Raw genomic sequence first — 21,662 nt, forward strand, 5'->3', positions numbered from 1 at the left:
TGGACAAAAGCTGCATGGGGGACACCCAAAATGCACACCTCTGCCACGGGGAAGAAGACCAGGCGCTGCCTGACCCAAAGTACAGGTCGACGCACCAGCCTGCCAAACACCAGTCCCCCCAGGCCTTGCACTAAGGTCGTGGCCATGAGTTTGGGCAGGGATTTTGGGGCAAAATCCTTTTTGGGTCGCTCCCAAATCTTCGCCACGGGGGTGGGGGGAGACTCTCCAGGAGAAACTGGGCGCTACCCCACTTCAAGCATGGGTTGGGCCCATTTTGACAGCCATTACGAGCAGCTCTGCAGCGTCTCCAGGGTCGGGGATGGGGGAAGTGTCCTGATGTGTCATTCCCCAACAAGGTGCTGCAGCAGTGGAGGACCGGAGGGTGCACATACAGTGCGGATCCTTGCAAGGAATTGCCTCTGCCCCGAAAAGCGAGCGGGTCGCGCTGAAGCAACCGGAAGCCCACTACAGCACCAGCCCAGCTGCCTGCATTGCACAACCTGCCACACTCAACATGGCAGGTAAGCCCCGCCCCTCCCTTCCCCAGCTCCAGCCAATCCCGGCGCTGACCTTCTCGAAGGCCCCAGCGCCCTCAGGGGCTAGAGGTGCTTAACAAGTTGCCTGCTAGAATGAAGCGCAAGAGGAGGCCGCCGGTCCCTTTCGGGAGGCTCTTGTTTTTACAGGAGGACGTAGACGACTCTCGCAGCGGCGGATCCTCCCCGTCCCCGCGGTCGCCTGCAGCAGCGGGGAGCCTGGAGCTGTCAGGCGCGCCTAGGGCAGCCCAACGCGGGGCAGGCGGCAGGCGGCGGCACAAGATGGCGGCGGCAGCTGAGGAGCCCGCGGCGGCCGCGGCCGAGGAACAGCAGGAGCGGCGGGCCGGCTCTGAGGAGGAGGAGGAGGAGGATGAAGATGAGGAAGCCGGCGGCGGCGGCGACTCAGAGTCGTCGGGGGATGGCGAGGACGAGGAGAAGGAGAACGAGGCCGAGATCCAGCGGCTGGAGGAGCAGGTGGGGCCGGGTCGGGCCGGGGGGCGGCGGGTGTCCCCTCCCCCCCACGGCACGCGGTCTCCATGGCAACGCGCCGTAACGGTCGCCCAGGGCCTCGCGTGGTGGTGGCGGGGACGCACGGGGCATTTCCACGCGGTAACCCTCCCACCCCACACCTGGGGAGACACGGTCGAGGGGGGCGTTCACGATCGCTGGAGGGTGGTAGTCAGTCGAGTTCGTTTTGTTCGGGCGAGGGGACCCAAAGCAATGGCGGCCCCAGAGCCAGATCGGGGCCGCGAGGAGCCCCCAGGGGGAACGGTGCCGCGGGCCGCGTCTTCGGTCCTCCCGGCTTAGGTGTTGCCACTGGTGGCTTTGACGTCGCCTTTAATCCTCCTGGTTTGGGTGTCACTGTGTCCAATGAACTGTAAAAACGTCGTCTTTTTAGCTCTCCTGGTTTGGGTGTTGCTGTCGGTGGCTTCGCTAAACCGTAAATTGTCTTTGATCCTCTGGGTTTAGGTGTTGCTGTTGGTGGCTTCAACAGACTGTAAACTCTTTAATCCTCCTGGTTTAGTTGTTGCCGTTGGTGGCTTCGACGTCATCTTTCATCTTCCTGGTTTAGGTGTTGGTGGCTTCAGTGAGCTGTAAAACGTCGTCTTTGGCCCTTCTGGTTTAGGCGTCGTTGTTGGTGACTTCGCCAGACTGTAAAACGCACCCCAGCGTTAAGCTCCAAACACAGGCATTTTTCTGAGCTTGGCAGATGCAGTAAATAAAGAACATTTATGATCTGACGGATCAGAAATGATCTCTTTTTGGTAAAATTGCTCATTTTGGCTGTATTTTGTAGGAGGAATTGAAGCCCTCTAGTGTTTCTAGCTTACAGGTTTTCAGCTTTGTAGGTAGAGGTTGTTAAAAACGGGCAGACACGGCCTCACGTTTACAGTTGAAACGACAGCCACGGTCGGTGCTCCCGGCAGTTCGAGGAGGCTCGTGAGCACCCGGTGAACCAGAGATATCTGATTCATAAGCAGAACTGCTCAATCGGAGACCCCGGTTGAAACCATGGCAGGTTAAGTGTAGAAGTGTTGTGAATAAGTCATTGGGTTTATGTCCTCGAAGCACCTTGTATTGCTTCACGACAGGAAAAGTACAGTAGTTGTCTGACACAAAGAGCCTGGGCCCGCCAACATGTTTGTAATCTAGCCATTTGTCTCCCAGTTTTATGCTCCAGCTTGTAAAGCTTCCTATCTGACACCTTTTTCATTTCCTTTTAAAAAGCTTTCGATCAATGCATTCGACTACAATTGTCACCTGGACCTGATAAAGCTTCTCCGTCAGGAGGGAGAGCTGGTCAAGCTTCGAAGAGCTCGCCAGAAGATGAGTGAACTCTTCCCACTCACTGAAGGTACGGGAGTTCTTGTAGCAAATGCCGTCCCCTCTGTCTTGATATGAACCCTCATCCCTCTTCAGAAAATAAACTGTGAGTGTTGAGTAAAATATTGGGGTTAAATTTCATGAAGAGTTCACAAGACCAAATTAGGTAGACACATTTGACTGCTCTTATGAGAATATTTTGAGCAGTAAAATTGAGGGCTGGGCATGCAGTGGCTAAAACCTTAAAATTTGTCTTTTTCTTTCTGAATTTACTGGTTTAAGTCGCAGACAGCCGAAAGACTGACTTTTTTGTTGTATTTTTGGTACTCACAGCAGCTGTGTGTTTCCCTGCTTTGCCTTGCCAGCTTTGTAGTAATAGGGGGACCCCTTTTTAGGGACAAATGCAATCATTCTGGCCAGGTACCTGTTGGAGTACACAGTGGGGTACCAGTTGTACCAGTTGTGGGATGGTTTCAGTTCAGGGCACAGGGAATTATGGTTCACAGCACAAGGGACCAGCTGTTCTCCTCCTTTTAAATACAAATTTGCCCATAGGTATGGTGTCCAAATGGGTAAAAGCTGGCCAAAGATTAGTGCAATTCACTGTAGGTAACTGTCAGGTTCCTAGGCCTGTTTTCTTTTAAAAGTAATTCTCTGCTTAGATTCTTTTTTCACTGACATTGTAATGATCCTACTTGTTTCCCAGGCTCTGGAATGTTCTTGGTTGATGGGGTCTAAAATGCCTGCTCTTTTACAGAAATCTGGCTGGATTGGTTAAAGGATGAGATCAGAATGGCTTCAGAAAACGCCGATCGAGAGAAGGTGTATGATTTGTTCGAGCGGGCTGTAAAAGACTATATCTGTAAGTTGCAGATGCATCCTAAAAGTACATTACATTAGCGTGAAATATTCCTCCTCAGTTTTTTTTTCCTGGAAAGAAGAGAATAGCTGCTTGGAAAACCTATGTAAGAGCAGTGAATTGCACTCAGGCTCATAAGATTGTAGACTTGGCAACATCTCTTTGAAGCGGTTTGCTGCTCTCACAGGCAGGAAACAGTTAACACTGTGTTCTGGCTTTGCATCAGGCTGTTTCTGTGAAGAACTCCCTGCACCTACAGAATCCCGTATCCCATAATGAATTCTCCTTTTCTTGTTTGGGGCAAATCAGTGATTTTAAAAGGCTTATTTTTACCACCTTGTTCTTGTCTGTAGACTTGGTTTCATTAGTTACTGCTGCCTTCAGTGTGTACCTTTGTGTTCTTTCACTATAAAAGCTCTTTCAGAGTAGGGTATTGGTAGTATCACAAAGACCCTGCCCTTAAATGCTCTTCTAAGTGCCCATCCCCACTCATGCTTTGCAGCAGTGGACAGTGAGAATTCTCATTAAGAGACAGGCAGGTGTTTGGTCCTTATCTACACCTCTTTGCCAGATGGTGGCTGCTGCTACATACCTAATTAGAGCACTAACTTACTCTTTCCCTTCATCGCGGTGGAGGGTTGAATGTGCACCATCTGTGAAGTGGAGTGGCAGGTTTGGAGGCATCAGTCACAGCCCTGTAGTTAGGGTTTTCTTCAGATCTGCACTTAGACCCATTCCATAAATCGCACATCCAGGGAGTTAAATCCTAATTTGTCATAACTGGATTGTTTCCAGCAAGGCAGATGGAGTTGCCTGCCCAGCTCTCCTGACCTTTTGGTCCGTCAAAGAACATCAACTAACTTTCTTTTAATGCTAGTTTTTTGATTGCTGTCAGACTTCACTTACATTACACACCCCAATTACAAAATCCTATGCAGAGGGTAACAGAGGAGGAAAAAAGCCATGTCAGTCATGGGAAACATGGAAGTGACAGTTAACATGGCTTACCTTTAGGGTTGCCAGTTGATAATTGGGAAGAAGGTAAAGAGATGAACTATAGTGGGGAAGTATTAGAGAATGAGAAGAGGAACTGGTGAGTGGATAGCAGGTAATGTTTTGAATGACGGTTAGAGTGTTAGTGAATGGGTCTGTATCATTGTTGCAGGAGGTGGCCAGTGGTGTCCCACAGGGTTCAGTTCTTGGCTCCGTGCTATTCAACATCTTTATCAGTGACTTAAATGAGGATGTGGAAAGCACGCTGGCCAAGTTTGCGAATGATACTAAGTGATGGGGAAAAGTGGTCACACTAGGGGATAGGATGCAGATCCAAGCAGACCTGAACAAGCTGGAAAGGTGGGCGGAGTGGAACTGGATGCAGTTCAGTAAGGATAAATGCAGAGTGCTTCATCTGGGGAGAAGTAACCAGCAACATGAATATAGGTTAGGAGGAGATGTCCTGGCCAGCATGATGGCTGAGAGGGACCTCTGGGTTATAGCTGATCACAGGATGAATGTGAGCTGCCAGTGCAATGCTGTAGTCAACGTTGCTGATAGCATACTGGGATGCATTAGCTGATGCATCGTGAGCAGGGCTAAGGAAGTGATACTTTCTCTCTACTCGGCTGAGACCCCAGCTGGAGTTCTGTGTTCAGTTCTGGGTGCCACACTTCAAAAAAGATTTGGAGAATCTTGAAAGGGTCCAGAGAAGGACCACAAAAATGATTAAGGGCCTGGAGGATAAACCTTATGGGGAAAGACTAAAGGATCTGGGACTGTTCAGCCTGGGGAAAACAAGACTATGGGGGGACTTGGTGGCTGTCTATAAGTATGAAAGGGGTGAATATCAGGAGCTGGGAGGAAAAACTGTTCACCAAGATTCCCAGGGGAAGACAAGGAACAATGGCCTTAAACTGTTAGAGGATGGTTTCAGGTTGGAAGCAAGGAAGAACTTCTTTATGGTAAGGGTGACCAGAATCTAGAATACACTTCCCAAGGAGGTGGTGCAGTCCCCAACCTTGGAAGTCTTCAAGAGGAGAAGGGACAGACACCTTGCTGAGATAGTTTGATCTCAGCAGTATTCCTGCCCAGAGCAGGGGAGTTGGACTTGAAGATCTTTCAAGGTCCCTTCCAGCCCCTGATTTCTATGACTTGCTTCTAAGGGCCTGTGCAGTCTAGCATCATTCGCCTTAATTCTTATGCAGTGCCCAGAAGCAAGATATAAGTGACATCTGTTGGCAGAGAAATTGCAGCTGTTGGTAGTGGGTCAAGAATGTGGCATAAATAATAATAATTTAGCTTCTCTCTCCCTCCATGGGATTGTACTAAGATATGTTGTCAGTGTGCACTGAACACTGCATATATACTGTAAATATTGGGTGATACAGAAATGGGCATGGGAAGAAGGCTCTTTCCCTCCTGCCCCTTCTTTTAACATTCCTGATGGCTTTTGTTTAGGTCCTGAGATCTGGCTCGAGTATGCTCAGTATTCCATTGGGGGCATTGGGCAGGAAGGAGGGATCGAGAGGGTCCGCTCGGTATTTGAAAGAGCACTGACTGCTGTTGGCTTGCATGTCACAAAGGGAGCAGCCATATGGGAGGCTTACCGGGAGTTTGAGAATGCCATCTTAGAAACAGCACAGGTAAGGTTTGGTTTTCTCCACTGTCTTACACATGAACAAATGGTGGTGCTGTAGGTCTCATGGAGGGTGGGGGCACAGCTTTTCAGTAATCAGTACATCACTGGTAAAGAAGAGCTTGTCTCCACATTTAGAGCCATTCCCAATTAACTCCAGGCATGGACACTTTTATTCAGGACTAAGCAGCCCCACACTGAGTTCATACAGAATTTTTATTCCCGAGTTAGACAATCTCAGTTCTAGCAATTAATTTCCTTCCTCATTTTGTGTTGGCTTAGCAGTGGGGTAGAAATGGCCTGAAATGCATGCCTTGAAGTACTATGTTTTTAAACGTTAGTGGTTTTTCCCCTTAATATTAAGTTGAATGATTCAGTGCTTCTGAATTTCTGCCTTAGCTCGGAAATGATTCATTCTTCTCTACTCTCCGTGAACTTTGACTTTTCAGTGGGTATTTCCAGAGCACATTCTCTGAAATGTGCAAGCATGAAGGCTAAAAACAACTGTCCCACAGCTGATCGGTAATATCCCTACCCTTGTATGTTTACAAAAGAAGATGTTGAAAGGGAATTGCTTGCTAAATGCTTATATCTTCTTGAAATGGAGTAATTGGGGAACAGGTGTTAAAGAAGTGAGACTATGGTCAGAATTGTCAGGGGGACTGGAAATGTTAAGAGGCCTTGTTTGGTATGTGATCTTCAGGGTTTATTCAGCCGGGTTAGGAACTGGCTGTTGCTGCCATTGAATTGGTGAATTGCTGTGATCATGTCTCTGTTTCTTAAAGTCGTGTAGCAGGTCTTGGTAGAATGGCTGTCATCATTTGAAATGTGACTTACAAATTAAGAAACTGGGGGACTGTGGTGTCGACACCCACACAGTCAGATGTGTCACCAGCTGGCTGGAGGGCTGCACCCAGGGAGTGGTGGCGGACAGGTCATTTTTGACCTGGAGGGATGTGGCCAGTAGGGTCCCCCAGGGCTCGGTCCTCGGGCCCGCACTGTTCAACGTCTTCATCAGCGACTTGGACAAGGGGGTAAAAATCACCCTGTTCAAATTTGCTGATGACACTAAGATGTGGGGGGATGTGGGCACATTAGAAGGAAGGAATAGGCTACAGTTGGACCTAGACAGGTTGCAGGGGTGGGCAGATGAGAACAGGATGGGATTCAACACTTGACAAGTGCAAGGTGCTGCACCTGGGGAGGAAGAACCAGCACCATACCTACAGGCTGGGGAACTCCCTTCTAGTCAGTGCAGAGGCAGAAAAGGATCTTGGAGTTGTGATTGATGCCAAGATGAACATGGGCCGGCAGTGTGGGGACGCGGTCAGGAAGGCCAACCGCACCTTGTCCACAGATGCATCTCGAGCAGGTCCAAGGAGGTGATCCTCCCCCTCTATGTGGCCCTGGTCAGGCCGCAGCTGGAGTACTGCGTCCAGTTCTGGGCGCCGCACTTCAGGAGGGATGTGGACACCATGGAAAGGGTCCAGAGGAGGCCACTCGCATGATCAGGGGACAGCAGGTCAGGCCCTATGAAGAGAGGCTACGGGACCTGAATCTATTCAGCCTCCATGAGAGAAGGCTGAGGGGGGTTCTAGTGGCCTGTTACAAACTAGTCAGGGGGGATCAGTAGGCATTGGGGGGTCCCTGTTCCCCCGAGCACTACCAGGAGTGACTAGAAATAATGGTCACAAGCTGGCAGAGGGGAGATTCAGACTAGACATCAGGAGGTGCTATTTCACTGTCAGGATGGCTAGGATCTGGAACCAGCTTCCAAGCAAAGTGGTGCTGGCTCCTACCCTGGGGGTCTGAGACAAGGCTTGACAATCACCTTGCTGGGGTCGTTTGACCCCAGTACTCTTCCCTGCCATGGCAGGGAGTCGGACTTGATGATCTGCTCAGGTCCCTTCCAACCCGAACAACTATGAAACTATGAAATAATCCCTAAGTTCTTGAGGAGCAAAGCTTCTTGTCTTTGGCCCTCCTTGCTGAGCAGCTTGTCTTGTGAGCTTATAATACTCAAACACGGCACCCGTTTGGTCTGTCTGCCTTTTAAAGCAAGTGTTGTCATTTGGCTGTCAGGTTCAAGTGCACATGGGGTTATTGTGGTAGGTCGTGGCTCGGAGGGAGTTGAGTAATGCCTGGGATTTTTTGTTTGCAGCCAGCACCTGGCAGCATTCCAACCCCTGAGCAGCAGCAGACTCTGCGTGAACAGCTTGAGAAGATCCACACGCTGTTCAAGCGCCAGCTGGGAATCCCACTGCTAGGTAAGAGCACGCAGGCTTGGATAAGGCCACAGCCCTCCTGATGGTTGGGCAGTGACCCTGCCACTGACTTCTCTTGTGTTGCTGTGCTGTGTTGTCGTAAGGGTCCTGTAATGTCTCAGGGCTTCTTAAAAAACTTCCTTGGGCCCTTTTTTAGGGAACACTGTGCCTGTGAATTACAACCATGTTTTTTCAGCACGCATGGAAATAAAAACTGCCAAACCCCCCTTTTTCTGTACATGCTGTGGAATAACAAGGGTTGCACAATTAATTTAGTAGCCAATTACCAAACAAGGCAGGCACAGAAATCCTGTGGTGCCTGGCATTTGTGTTAGATCTTGGATTGATGGCTGGTAACAATCTTGGCTTCTGACATTTTATTTAATTACCAAGAGAGGTGGTGATTGTCAGGCTTTCACTTCCTGCCCTCCTTACTCCCTTTCCTGAATGTCTGCTTTGTAGTCCTAAGCAAGCACACACACGCACAGAATTCTCTTACTCTAATTTGCACATAGAAACAATTTGGCTTGTTCTCTCTCTCCCTGAAAGCCTTGAGGAAATCCTGCTGTTTGAGTTTTTAAAGCAATTTAGGAACATAAGCATTGCTATCCTGATTCAGACAAAAGAACCAGCTAACCCCTTATCCCATCTCCAACACTGGCAAGTAGTGGATGTTTTAGAAGAAGACTCAGAAACTGAGCATACGTAGAATGATCCATCTCCCAGTCAACACAAGTTGGTTACATCCCTGTCTGTCATGTTTAATAGTTCCTGATGGACATGCCCTTCACAGTTCTTTCTAACCACCGCCCCTTTTTTTTAAAAGTCCAGTTATACAAGTGGCCTCTACAGCTTCCTTCTGTCATGAGTTTGAATTGGAATGTATTGTACACAGTGGGATGATGTAGGTGGGGACAGTCCTGCTTTGCACAGGGGGTTGGACTAGATGACCTCCTGATCTCCCTTCCAACGCCAATTTTCTACGATCCTATGACAATAACTGTTTCCAAGTCCTTCAGCCCTGTGGGTTTATAGTGGCTCAGCTAAGTTGCATCTCAATCTTGGCATAATTACATGAGAGCATCAAAACATGGGAAGTTGAATTCAGACTTACTTCAAGTGTCAGTCATCAAAATTCCTTGCGTGTATGTTACTAGATATGGAAACCACCTATGCCGAATATGAAGAATGGTCAGAAGATCCAATACCCGAAGCAGTAGTAAAGAACTACAAGAAAGCCCTGCAGCAGTTGGAAAAGTGTAGACCATATGAAGAGGCCTTGGTAACTATTTTAAGCCTGCATTGTTCTGAGGCTAAGAATTACTACTACTTCCTGGTTTTTCCAAACAAACACTGAAGGGAAATAATGACATAACAATATTCCAAAAGCCCTTCTTGGGAGTAAGCGATGTGAAAGAAACTTCCTGGCTACTACTCTTGTTTAAGGTGTGATTGCAAGTATTTTGCAGCTTAAAATAGATTGTCTAACCAGTAAAACCTGCATCAAGGATACATTTACGGTACAAATAAAGTTACAGGAATTCTGCTTGGTTTTCAGCCCCTCCGGGTATACTAGTCTAGTTGGGGTAGACAGGTGGCTCTGAGGAGTCCCAGAGGTCTGTGCAAATTGAAGGGTCGAATCCAGTTCCTCTACACACAACTTTCCTGGACCCACTGAATCCAGCTCGGGGCCTGTTTGGATTTGGGGTCGATATCTCACTGAGGAGATCAACAGCAAATAGGTAGAGCCCTTTTCTCCCCAGCACCACCTGGGTTGACAAGGAACAATGGTAATAAGCTGATGGAGAATAGGTTTTGGTTAGAGATCAGAAGGCAAAATTTTACAGTTGGGGTGGCCAAAATCTGGAACCAGCTTCCCAGGAAAGTGGTCTTTGCCTCTACCTTGGACAAATTCAAGAGGAGGTTGGGTGATCACCTGTCTGGGGTCTTGTGAACCCAGCATTCACTCCTGCCTGTGGCAGGGGGTCAGGCTAGATGATCTGTTCGGGTCCCTCCTGACCCTAGCTACTATGAAACTATACTTTGTTCCATGCATAGCCTAAATCACTATCCTTTCTGTATTCCTGTCTGCTTTCTAGCTCGTGGCGGAGACCCCAAAGCTGGCTGAATATCAAGCCTACATTGACTTTGAAATGAAAGTGGGTGATCCGGCTCGTATTCAGCTGATCTATGAGCGTGCACTGGCTGAGAATTGCCTCGTGCCAGACCTGTGGGCTCGTTATAATCAGTATTTGGTAAGGAAAGCACAAATACGCTGTGTTTTTCTGCTTTATAGCTTTAATGTAGGGTCCATAAACCCAGCCACAGATCTTGCCTCTTCCTCTGTTTCCATACTTGGATAAGTTGGTTAACCAGCTGCTTGTATCTATGAAGTTTCTATCACTATCCTCACTTTCCATTTTCCATATGATAGTGTATTGGCTGGTCAAACATGTGATCCAGTTTGATAGAGTAAAACCATTACTGCCTCCTGGCCCTGTCCAAAGCTTTCTACTGCTGCTTACGTAACAGAATCCCTTCAAGGGTCTGTACCCTGACCTAGAATGTCCTGCAGGAACCTTTCCTACTTCCCACAGCTCTGTCTTTCCAGCAGTATCTAGTCACTGCAGAGGTAACCCAGGACTGAGTCTCTGGCTTTCCAGTGCCAGCCACAGTGCAGGTTACCGTGTCTTTGCTGATACTGCACTTGGCCATCCCAGAAAAATACTGTTCTTTCTGCCTCTGTAAGTAAAGTTACTGGCCTGAGGAAAAGCAGCATCTGGGTTCTGACCTCTCTCTTGGCATGAGCCATCTAGCCTGGGTTGAAAACACTAGTAAACTTGGGAGCAAGTAGGTGCCCAGGATACTTCTGCAGGGAAGACCTCCCTAGAATGAGCTGCTTATTTTTCCTTTGGCTGCCTGTAAGGTGGTAGAGTAAGTTTAGCTTTTGGGGGAGGTACACCAAGTCCCTTCAAAGGGCTGTCCTACCCTGAGACAATAGAGCTTTTTCTCCTCTGTGCGCTTTATCATGAGAGATTAAACCTTGATCTCATTATAGCTGATTACATAAGAGAATTGACTAGTAGGAGGTTATTTGGTAGTATTGATGTGACCTGTCCTGCCAAAGCGCTTATCCTTTCTTCATCTAAGTTGGTCAGTCAACCTCCAGGGCTTCATATTTTTTGCCATTCTAAACAATTCTCTCTTTTTTTATATCCAATCAAAATGTTCTGCTTCTGAAGGCATCGCATTTTTGTAATCTTGCATTTGTCTGGGATGCTGTCCAGTGAGTAGGAGCAACGTGCTATTATAAAGCCTTGGATTAATTCTGTGATTGTTTTAGGATCGGCAGTTGAAAGTGAAAGAGCTGGTGCTCTCAGCACATGATCGGGCTGTTAGGAACTGTCCCTGGACTGTTGGGCTGTGGATCCGGTACCTCTTAGCTATGGAACGGCACAGAGTTGGTCACAGGACTATTTCTGGTAAAGAAATACTGTTATAAATTGGCCCCCGTTTCCTGAATGCAGAACTAGCTTTCAGTATGTTGGACTAGGATATCGTGTGTGTGGAGAATGGTGACATGTACAGTATTTTACAAGGAATCAAAACCATTTTCATCTCTTAAAGTAGGATTCATGGAACATAGCTAGCTAATCACTTTTTAGTAGAGTCTGTTCTCTGGAATAACTTCTTAAACATAGAAATTACCATTTCTGTTGCAGTGTGCAATTATGGCTGTAATAAAACCTGCTTATCTTCATCTCCCTCTTTTTGTCTCTGTAGTTATTGGTAAATAACTGGAACCTACTTCCAAGAGAAGTGGTGCTGGCTCCTACCCTTGCGGTCTTTAAGAGGAGGCTAGATGTACACCTTGCTGGGGTCGTTTGACCCCAGTACTCCTTCCTGCCATGGCAGGGGGTTGGTCTAGATGATCTACTCAGTTCCCTTCCGACCCTAGAAACTATGAAACCAAATAAAAACAGACATATATTGCTTCATTTTGTTTTTTCCTTAGATATCTTTGAAAAGGCTTTGAATGCTGGTTTTATACAGGCTATGGATTATGTGGAAATATGGCAGGCATATCTAGATTACCTAAGAAGAAGGGTGGATTTCACACAAGGTAATTCTATATAAATAAATCAGAATGCCAATCTGGGGAGCTTCTAGAAATAGTAATATTCTCTGTACTCTTCTTAAAGAGCTTCTAATGATTCTTGCCTTTGAGGTGTTGCCAAAATTTACTTCCTCCCCAGTTTTTTTAATAAGCATAAAGCATAATTTTTGCAGGTTGCTGCAAGGCAAAGATAAATTACTGTGCCCCAAAACGTCCTTTTTTTAGGTTTCATGTGGCCTTTGGCATACTGAGTGTAAAAGCACAATGGTACTTGCAGCAGTAAAAAATGCTTTTATAGAAATAAACTTTTGGTGACATTGGATTTCTCTGTGTAGGCATTAGTGAAGAAACTCCAGTAGATTAAAGGTGTCTGTTTTAAGGTCCAGTTATGTTTCTTTATATTTTTCTAAAGACTCGAGTAAAGAATTAGAAGAGCTGAGGTCTGCTTTTGCACGTGCTATGGAATATTTAAAGCAGGAAGTGGAAGAGCGTAAGTGAAAACATTTGAAATATTTCTTTCTTTCTGTTATGTTATGGCTTGTTTCCTATTCTGAATGATTTTTTGGAGGCTGTGTCGTATGGACTTTTTCATGTTCTAGATCTCTAATCTGGCCCATAATCATATGAACTGTAAAATGCAAATGTGTTACAATAGCTTGTTTATGAATCCATCTGTTTAAAAATGTCTTAAATGAATCTTTACTTTTTATCTGAAGGTTTTAGTGAAAGTGGGGATCCATCCTGCACTATAATGCAAAACTGGGCAAGAGTTGAGGTAATCTTTTCCATCAGTTTATTGTACTTAAATTTATTTGGTTACTGGGATGTTTTGGGTCTTTTTTTTCCACGTTGTTCTTAGATATGTACATGCTCTCTTTACCATTGCATGCACATGTCACAGTGATCTAAATAGATGAGACTTTCACCTTTTTACCATCATGACTCTTCCAAACTGATGAACCCCTCTGATGGTGTCCTCTCCTGTTTTCAAATTAAGGAATTAAAGAGACATGTTTTCAAGTTTTAGTCTATTCTTTAAAGGAATTTTTAATTATGAGGAATAACAGTGAAATGAAAAAGAGAAAATCAGAACTACCTATAGCCTCTTTATTTACCTGAAAACCAAAGGCCCTGGTCAAGATAAGAACAGCTCTGTGTACAAAGGTTATCTGTGACTGTTAATGACACACGAGATGTGCAGTTAAAAAGCTGGAGAAATGCACCATTATAGTGTTGTTCATTTTAAGACATAATATATTTTTAACACTCCTTTTTCTTCTTTCTTCAGGCTCGCCTCTGTAACAATATGCAGAAAGCCAGAGAGCTCTGGGACAGTATTATGACTAAAGGGAATGCCAAATACGCCAATATGTGGCTAGAGTATTATAACCTAGAGCGGTAAGAGCTCAGGGTAACACATACCTTAATTAGTCTCTCAGCTGCCAGTTTCCTCATAATATGCTTAAGGCTGTATTTCCCAACCAGCGCGCCTCAGCGCAAAAGTGTGCCATCAGAAATGAACATATGTGCTGTGGAATTTTGCCATGGCAATGAGTTACACTAGGTATGAGGATGGGGAATGCCTTAACAGGTGTGCCACGGAACATTTTTGTTCATGCAAGTGTGCCTTGGGCTGGAAAAGGTTGGGAAGCACTGGCTTAAGGTCAATGCGCATGATTAATATGTAGAAAATGCCTTTAGAGACTGTCTTAGTGACGCTATGGTGTCTTCCCCAAGGTGGTACAAAGATGGATTTACCTGGGGAAATAGGATATAATCATGCCCCATCTGTTTTATGATTGTTATGGGGAGAATTTGCTCTTTACTGTCTTAACTATCCCTTCTGTAGGGCACATGGAGATACCCAGCACTGCCGGAAGGCCTTGCATCGGGCTGTACAGTGCACAAGTGACTACCCTGAGCATGTCTGTGATGTGCTGCTCACTCTTGAGAGGATAGAAGGCAAGTTCACCTTTAAATAGCACCTCTTACTTGGTTTGCTGAGTCATGATAAGGCACGGTGGAACACATGTAGTGCACACTGAGGTAATGAAGCCTTGGCTTGTTCCATTATATAGTGTGCTTGTTTGAACCTTTAAACTTCGGAAATGAGACCTCCACTTTGAGTGACCTTCTTTACAGGAAAAATGCATTAGTGCAAGCCCACTGTGATCAGTGAGATTCTTTTCTTTGAGGTCAGAAGGGATTGTATCGCATGCAATGGATTTCCATTGTGTTTGCTTTTTGAGCTGACCCTCTTAAAGGTCATTAGTTCCATGTGTGTTTCCATTACATTGTGTCTCATGGCAGGTAGTACCGAGGGATGTGTAGAGATGTCTCGTTCCTGATTTTAGCAGGTGCATGTGTTAAATTGTGGCAGGTTTAAAAAAATAATCAAATTTTGATATTCTCTAGGCACTTTAGAAGACTGGGATGCAGCTGTTCAGAAGACTGAAAACAGACTAGCTCGGGTTAATGAACAAAGAGCAAAGGTCAGCATTTTTAAAATACGGTTTAATGAAACAATAAGAATTATTCTAAGGTCAGTTTTACATGGTGTTTAGGTTTCCCTTATCAGCTTCCCCAGATGATCTTGGGTTGTAGTAGAGACTAATACTCCCCAAAATACACTTCAGTTTATTTATATGGCCAGTTTCTTCTACATTTGGACTGTTAGCTAATCTTGTAACTTTTATAAATGTCAACTTGGCATTTAAATCTGTAAGAAAAAGCAGTTGAGATGGATGTAAAGTGCCTGTCCTGCTAGTTCTGTGACTTTAGAGCTGGGTGGAAGAAGCTGACTGCCATAGATACTCGTGCTGTGCTTCTAGAAAGTGTCAGAGAAGCTTCCTGCAGGCTGTGGTGACTCACAAAACTCCTAAATGCTTCCAGGCTGCCGAGAAGGAGGCTGCTCTTGCCAAACTGGAAGAGGAAAAAGCTGAACAGCGGAAGCAGGCTCGGGCTGAAAAGAAGGCTTCCAAAAAGGCTAAAAAAACTAAGTCTGGAGAGAAGCGCAAAGCTGAGGATGATGATGATGGGGAGTGGGGCCAGGAGGAAGGTGAGACCACAGCAGGTGCCTTTTCACACTTTAGATAGTAGGATGGTTTGTGGTTTCCTTGCGGTCAGGGTTGAGGAAGTGTGCTACCACTGGGGTCTGTTTATAAGAGACTTTTTTATAATAGGTGAACATTAATTATCCAAGCCCATATTTTCCTACCTGTTTAGATATGTTCTCCAAGCTAGTCACACCTGAGATGCTGCCTTAAGTACTCAAAGTGGAAACCAAACTTCTCTTGGGACTCTTTCCCCTAATTTCTTTGTGGAGGGGGGAATTCCTCTTATTCAGGATGGCTTCAGACGGCTGCTTTATCTCTCAATGAATGAGACCTGCTTGGCATTGGGCAAGGGAAAGCCACGTGCATATGCAGAATTATAATTTTATTGAGACAGGAAGTGAGGAAAATTAACTGCTGACCTTATGTCCCTTAAATGTCTTTTTTTGGTTTGATCCTGTAGTCTATAACTATACAGCTTCAACAGGATGACAAGGGATAGACTTCTCTTGTTTGTAGGACCTGATCTTGCATGTACAGCTCCTGCTTCCTTAGATCAGGCTGTTAAAGGGAGGTATATAAGTTGTGGGTAGGGGGAGGTCCAGAAATGATTAAACTTTCTAGAAAAACTTCTGTTTCATTAAACAGTTGAGCAGCCCAGCAAGAGACACAAGGGAGATGGTGAAGCTATGCTTGCTGACGAAGAGGGAGAAGATATGGAGGTAGAAACTGGGCTGTTTGGAAGAAGCGCACCTACCAGGGCAGATCCTCTATTTAAACAGAAGGAAAAGGCAGCCACCAGCCGAAAAGAAGCCCCCAAAGTTCTCCACGACAGTGACAAAGACAACGTCACGGTTTTTGTCAGCAACCTGTCCTACAGTATGACCGAGCCAGAAGTGAAACTGAAGGAGCTCTTTGAGAGCTGCGGGGAGATGGCAGAAGTCCGTCCCGTGTTCAGTAACAAGGGGCTTTTCCGGGGCTACTGCTATGTGGAATTCAAGGAAGAAAAATCTGCTCTGAAGGCCCTTGAAATGGATCGCCGAGTGGTGGAGGGGAGGCCGATGTTTGTCTCTCCCTGCATTGACAAGAACAAGAATCCAGACTTTAAGGTATGACACTTTAGTATCTGAATAAGGAACAGCAGAGATGGGATTGACTAGTACAATTAGCAGCATGTCTAGTCTCTTCTAGAATTTCTCCGAGCATTAACTTCCTTGAGCCACTGGTCCAGAAGTTACACAGACAAACGCTGGATGTGTTGAAAGTACCTTGGTGATGCCGTCAGTAACACAGTAGATGGCCAGTCAAAGCCATCTTGTGACATTGTGGATCTTGGTGGTGTCAACCACCTCGCATCGCCATGGAAGAGTGTAGGACCCCACTCCCATGTAGCGGGGACAGTGGTGACTCCAGATCTTAGTCCAGTTACGAGGCATCTAAGGGAGATCCTGTTCCACTATGCTGGAGTGCCTAAAAAACTATGGACGCTAAAGCCTGGTGATTCCTCTTCAGTTTCTCATGACTTGGTCTTAATGCAGCATTGAAAGTGCATCACAAAAGTAGAGGGGTAAAAGTTGTGTAGCCATGTTCATCTAAAAAGCAAAAGCAGTCAGTGTGGTAGAGGCGATATCTTTTTATTAGACCAGCTAGATAGTTGCAAAAAAAAATATTTGAAAGCTTTCAGGCTCATACACCCTTCCTCAGGCAAAGGAGAATGCAAAGATTGTAAAATTTCTACCAGATAGGAATTAAACTTCATATTGCACAGGAGAGCTGGAGGGTGGTGCGAGTTCTCCTGCCTGGAAGAGTCCATTTTATGCAAATTAGTCTTGGATAAAAGTCAGAGCTGTCTGTTTATCTCAAAGGTGTCTGATGGCAAGCAGGATGTTGAATTATGCTTCTTTCTTGTTAAGATGTTTTATCTTTCATAGGAGTACTGGTGATGAAAAGGTTCTCCTGGGCAAGGAAGTTCTGTTGTGTTCCGGCTGCCCTGCAGCTATGCAAATTTGGCTCAAAACAAAAGGCCAAAATGCAGGGGTGTTAGTATCCAGGTCTCAGGGTGTTGAATTTTGCTTCCGTCTTGTACAATGATGAATTTTTCATTTCAAAACAGCTGATTATGAAGTTTTCCATAAACTTGATCTAAAAAGCAAAAGCAGTCAGCATGGTAGAGGCAATATCTTTTATTAGACCAACTAGATAGTTGTAAAAAAAAAAAAATTATTTATTTGCAGTCACAAAAGTAGAAGCATTTATGGGACTTGAGCAGGATGGAGTAGGATCACATTTAGACACTGGGTACCACTTAGATGCTTGATGGGAGGAATAGGATCTTGGTGTGTCACTGGACCTCATAGTTTTCAGCTTTTAATGGAGCATCGGACATGATTTTCTATAGAAAGACACCTTAGTTGTAGCAGGGAGAGAAGGGATCCCCTGTACTGGATGCAGTCACTGTCATGTTCTGGGGACTGTGGGTTCAGCAGTTTGCTTTCTGTCACCAGCTCTGTCTGGGAAATGCATACCTATTCGTTGTGTGGCTGTGGGACCCAGCAGCTCCAACCAGGACTGGGGGCCACTTTTTTTCAACTCAAGCTTGGAAGAAAGTTTCCAGACACATAATCTCAATTTTTAATGGCTTGTGAGGTTGGCTTGAGTAGGACACGAGTTCTGAGTGTCTCATGCCCCTTTTTCTCTAACCTAGGTGTTCAGATACAGCACCGCTCTGGAGAAGCATAAATTGTTCATCTCTGGCTTGCCTTTCTCCTGCACTAAAGAGGAGCTGGAAGAGATGTGTAAACCCCACGGAAATGTGAAGGACATTAGGCTGGTCACTAATCGAGCTGGAAAACCCAAGGTAAGTGTCCAGTAATGCACCATCACCATGAGTCTGAATTTTACAAGACCCTACAAAGGGGCAACTCTTCATTTAAGTGCAAAAGGTTTGGTTTGTGCTTTTAAAATTAAATCATACGAGGTCTCCTTACTAAGACTCTTTTTGTAATTCGGTGGCCTTGATGGTTTGCTAATTCTTAAAGTACATGGTCAGTAGACCTGTGTGAAGCAGCTAGTATTCGCTTCAGATTTGGCTGATTTAGGGGAGAGTGATTTGAATCACTGTTCTGATTTGATTCAGCTGAATCTGAATCAGCCAGGCCCATTCACCACCCGCTCTCCTAGCCCGGCAATGGCTGCCCCAGCTCCTGGCTCTTTGAAAAAAATAAAGCCCTGGCTCAGCAGGTGCGGGGCTCTGCACGAGCCCTGCAGCCCTCCGCCCTCCCTCGCTCCCCCAGCCCCCTCATGGGTGCCCTGCCCAGGCCAGCTCTAGCCCTTTAAGGAAAAAAAAAAACAAATGAAAAACCTCCGGGACTGGTGGCTTTTAATCAGTTCAGACCTTTAAATTGGTCCCGATTTGGTTCAGATTTGGAGATTCAGCCACTGAATCGGGGCAAATCTCCTCTGAATCGAATCATCACCCGAAGCTTCGCACAGCCCTAATGGTCAATATTTGTGAGTGAATTAGCAAAGCTTTGCCCTGCAAACCGACAGGGAGCTTTGAATTCTAGAGCGCCCCATCAGTTTTGACATGAAGGATGGGACTTCATCTCAGCCATGTCTCAGGTCTACAGCTTTTATATGGCTCTCATCCCAGTTGACTGAGTTCTGTGTAAGTGTTGTGCAGCCGATACATGCTGAAATCAACTGAGGGCATCTCTGGGCTTGTCTTTGTTTTAGGGTCTAGCTTATGTGGAATTTGAAAATGAAGCCCAGGCCTCACAAGCTGTCTTGAAAATGGATGGCTTGACCATTAAAGACCACGTCATCAAGGTGGCAATCAGCAACCCGCCTCGCCGGAGACTGCCTGAGAAATCTGAGGCAGAGAGAGCCTCGCAACTGGCGGTACCACGGCAGGTCTATGGAGCGTAAGTATTCCTGGGGGTACACAGAAGGCATTGGGGTTCCTAGCAAGGGCAGTTGGGCTGTTTGTTAAGGACATGCCTGCTTGGAAGGTGTTGCACAAAGAGCTTCGTTAGTGATGGAGTGCCTGGCTCTGTGTTGATGATGGAGTGTAGGTACAAACTCCTCTAGGTTGCCAGTTCAAAACCAGTAGCAATTTAATTACTGGTTGTTGGCCGTTTTGTGCTCTGAGGTGGACGTCAGAGAGCCTGAAGTGCTCTGAGTTACCTTTTATAGTGCACCTCTGGCAAATTGGCTAGGGTTTGGAATAGGTAGGAAGACCCAGATCGCTTTCCTCTCTACAGAAACTTCCACTGATTAGGGTTGAGGAGGGCACTGGCAGGCAGAGGTGCTGCTGCTGCTTTGTAGTAGTGACAGAATAGGAGACTTTGGTCTCTGTTTTGAAGTGGGCAGGCTGCTATCTGTGAACCTGCATTAAATAATTTGCTTCAAAAGGCAACAAAAATGTGTGCGCACTGCTTGGGACTGAAACGAGAGAGAAAAGAAGTGTATGTAGGTGAACAAAGCTGTTTCTCCTCCTCAGACTGTGTGCACAGAGCTCACCCCCATGAAGGCTGTGCCATTTTAAACATGCCCTTTTTTCCCCCCATAGAAGGGGTAAGGGAAGAACCCAGCTCTCCATGATGCCGCGTGCGCTGCAGCGCCAGAGCAACCCTCCGCCCAAGGCAGAGAATGGGATGGTCCAGAATTCACCAGCAACTTCATCCGTGTCCCCTGAGGAGCCGAAAAGCATGTCCAACGCGGACTTTGCCAGGATGCTGCTGAAAAAGTGAGCAGAGGTCTGCAGTCAGCAAGTCTGGTAAAATGTGAAATGCCTTTTTGGAAGCCATGTTGTGTCCTTACTTACACTAACAAGAGAAACAGCCAGTTGCAATCCCATGTAAATACTACTTTGGACTGGTCATTCACCAAGATTTGACACAAGGGTGGTACAATTCCAGTCTTTTTTTCTTTTTTCCCCTGATTCTGAAAGCAAAGAGTTTTTTGTGTGTTCTGGTAAAATGGCTTTAAATGATCCCTCATATTGAGGGTAACTGGGGCAGGGGGGAATACTCACGTTACAGGCTGGGTATGCTCGCAAGTTTTATGGTGCGTGTTTTTTACTTTTTTTAAGAATGAGCTGTTAAGCAAAAGCTTTGATGCTTTGACTGCAGAGCTCCACTGGGCACGTGTTCAGTTTGTGATGGCAGGTGGCCTCCCTAGCATCTAGTGCTTTTTCCCCCCCACCCCTGCCACACATCAACTTATTTCAGAAGTCCTGACCCATCCATCTCTTTCCATGTAAAAAAAAAAAGCTGAAAATGGCAGAATGCTAGGAATTTCACCACAATGGCCTATTTTAGTACCGAGGTGGGAGTTATATATATATATATAACGTGTTCAGTTTTATGTTCTGCTCAAGCTGGTCTGTTTTTATATTGTGTATTTGTAAATGACATTCAGACCCTTATTTTTAAGTGTCATAAACATGACTAGAGCTGGTAACTGTTTCATGTCCAAGCTGTATATTCTGCTGCCGTGGATCATATTATGTTTTGTTTACTGAAGAACTTCCCCCGTCGCCAGTTGGTTTCTGTATGGTTTCAACTCCTCAGATTCTGTTTTGTATACAATGTGAAGTGCAAGCTCAAGTTTCTTCTTGGTTTATTAAACTAAAGTTCTCAAATGTTTTCTATAAATACTGTCGCTTCTGTTTCAACCCCGGGTGGCTGATTTGCACTTTTGGTATAACAGCTGCATGCATTGCCTCAAGTGCGAAGGCTCCACACCGCCCCCCTCCTGTGTCTAAATAGCTCGATCTGACTGTATGTATCCTTCCCATCTTCAGCGATCAGTTTGGTGAGGCAGTTTAATGAGAGCAAGTCATCCTCATGTACTGTGGTATGCTACCTTTGATAACTACTTTATCTATGAGTGGGGTCAAGGGGAAAGCATCAAGGTCACTCCTATGCTCCCAGCACTGTGGTGAATAAATAGCATTTTTTTGTATTCTTCAGTTTGCTTATTGAATTATTTTGGAAGAAAAATGAGTTGCATCCACAAGCCTCAGAGCATCTCCAGTAGAGATGTCAAGGACAGGCAGCCCCCGCTTAGCACGCTTAACTGGTTCCTGAAAAACCGAGCACTAAGCAGAATAGTGCTAAGTGGAATAGCATTAAGCAAAACCTGCTGCCAGCTCTATGATGCCTGTGAGTGTTATAATATAATGAAACTCACTGAGTGCTAAGTGGAATCGGGTATCCATGTAAAACAAGCATTAGAGCGAAATAGCCCTAAGCAAAACAGTGTTAAGCAGGGTTTAGCTTGCAGGCCTATCCAAGGTGCATTCAGTGCTCCAGAAGCAGCCAAGTTGCCACTGCTTGGAAGCATAAAGAAATGGGTGCATAAGAAAATAGGATCTA

The 21,662-nt window shown here is 45.8% G+C and overlaps 1 protein-coding gene across 1 annotated transcript; it reads left to right on the plus strand.

Moving 5' to 3' along the window:
• Positions 1-741: 741 nt before the first annotated feature.
• SART3 (spliceosome associated factor 3, U4/U6 recycling protein) lies at positions 742-20,926 on the plus strand. The gene is made up of 19 exons (XM_090062011.1): positions 742-1,007; positions 2,262-2,388; positions 3,115-3,219; positions 5,671-5,855; positions 8,010-8,115; positions 9,270-9,394; positions 10,212-10,367; positions 11,456-11,594; positions 12,128-12,235; positions 12,642-12,719; positions 12,946-13,004; positions 13,518-13,627; positions 14,079-14,191; positions 14,645-14,721; positions 15,122-15,287; positions 15,931-16,391; positions 17,987-18,139; positions 19,018-19,205; positions 19,853-20,926. Exons 1-19 carry the CDS (start codon positions 816-818, stop codon positions 20,031-20,033), a joined length of 2,829 nt encoding a protein of 942 aa, XP_089918137.1. The 5' UTR covers positions 742-815; the 3' UTR covers positions 20,034-20,926.
• Positions 20,927-21,662: the final 736 nt, after the last annotated feature.

Source organism: Crocodylus siamensis, chromosome 9 (genome assembly GCF_052110815.1).
Source record: "Crocodylus siamensis isolate JL-2025a chromosome 9, ASM5211081v1, whole genome shotgun sequence".
NCBI classification, from domain to species: Eukaryota; Metazoa; Chordata; order Crocodylia; family Crocodylidae; genus Crocodylus; species Crocodylus siamensis.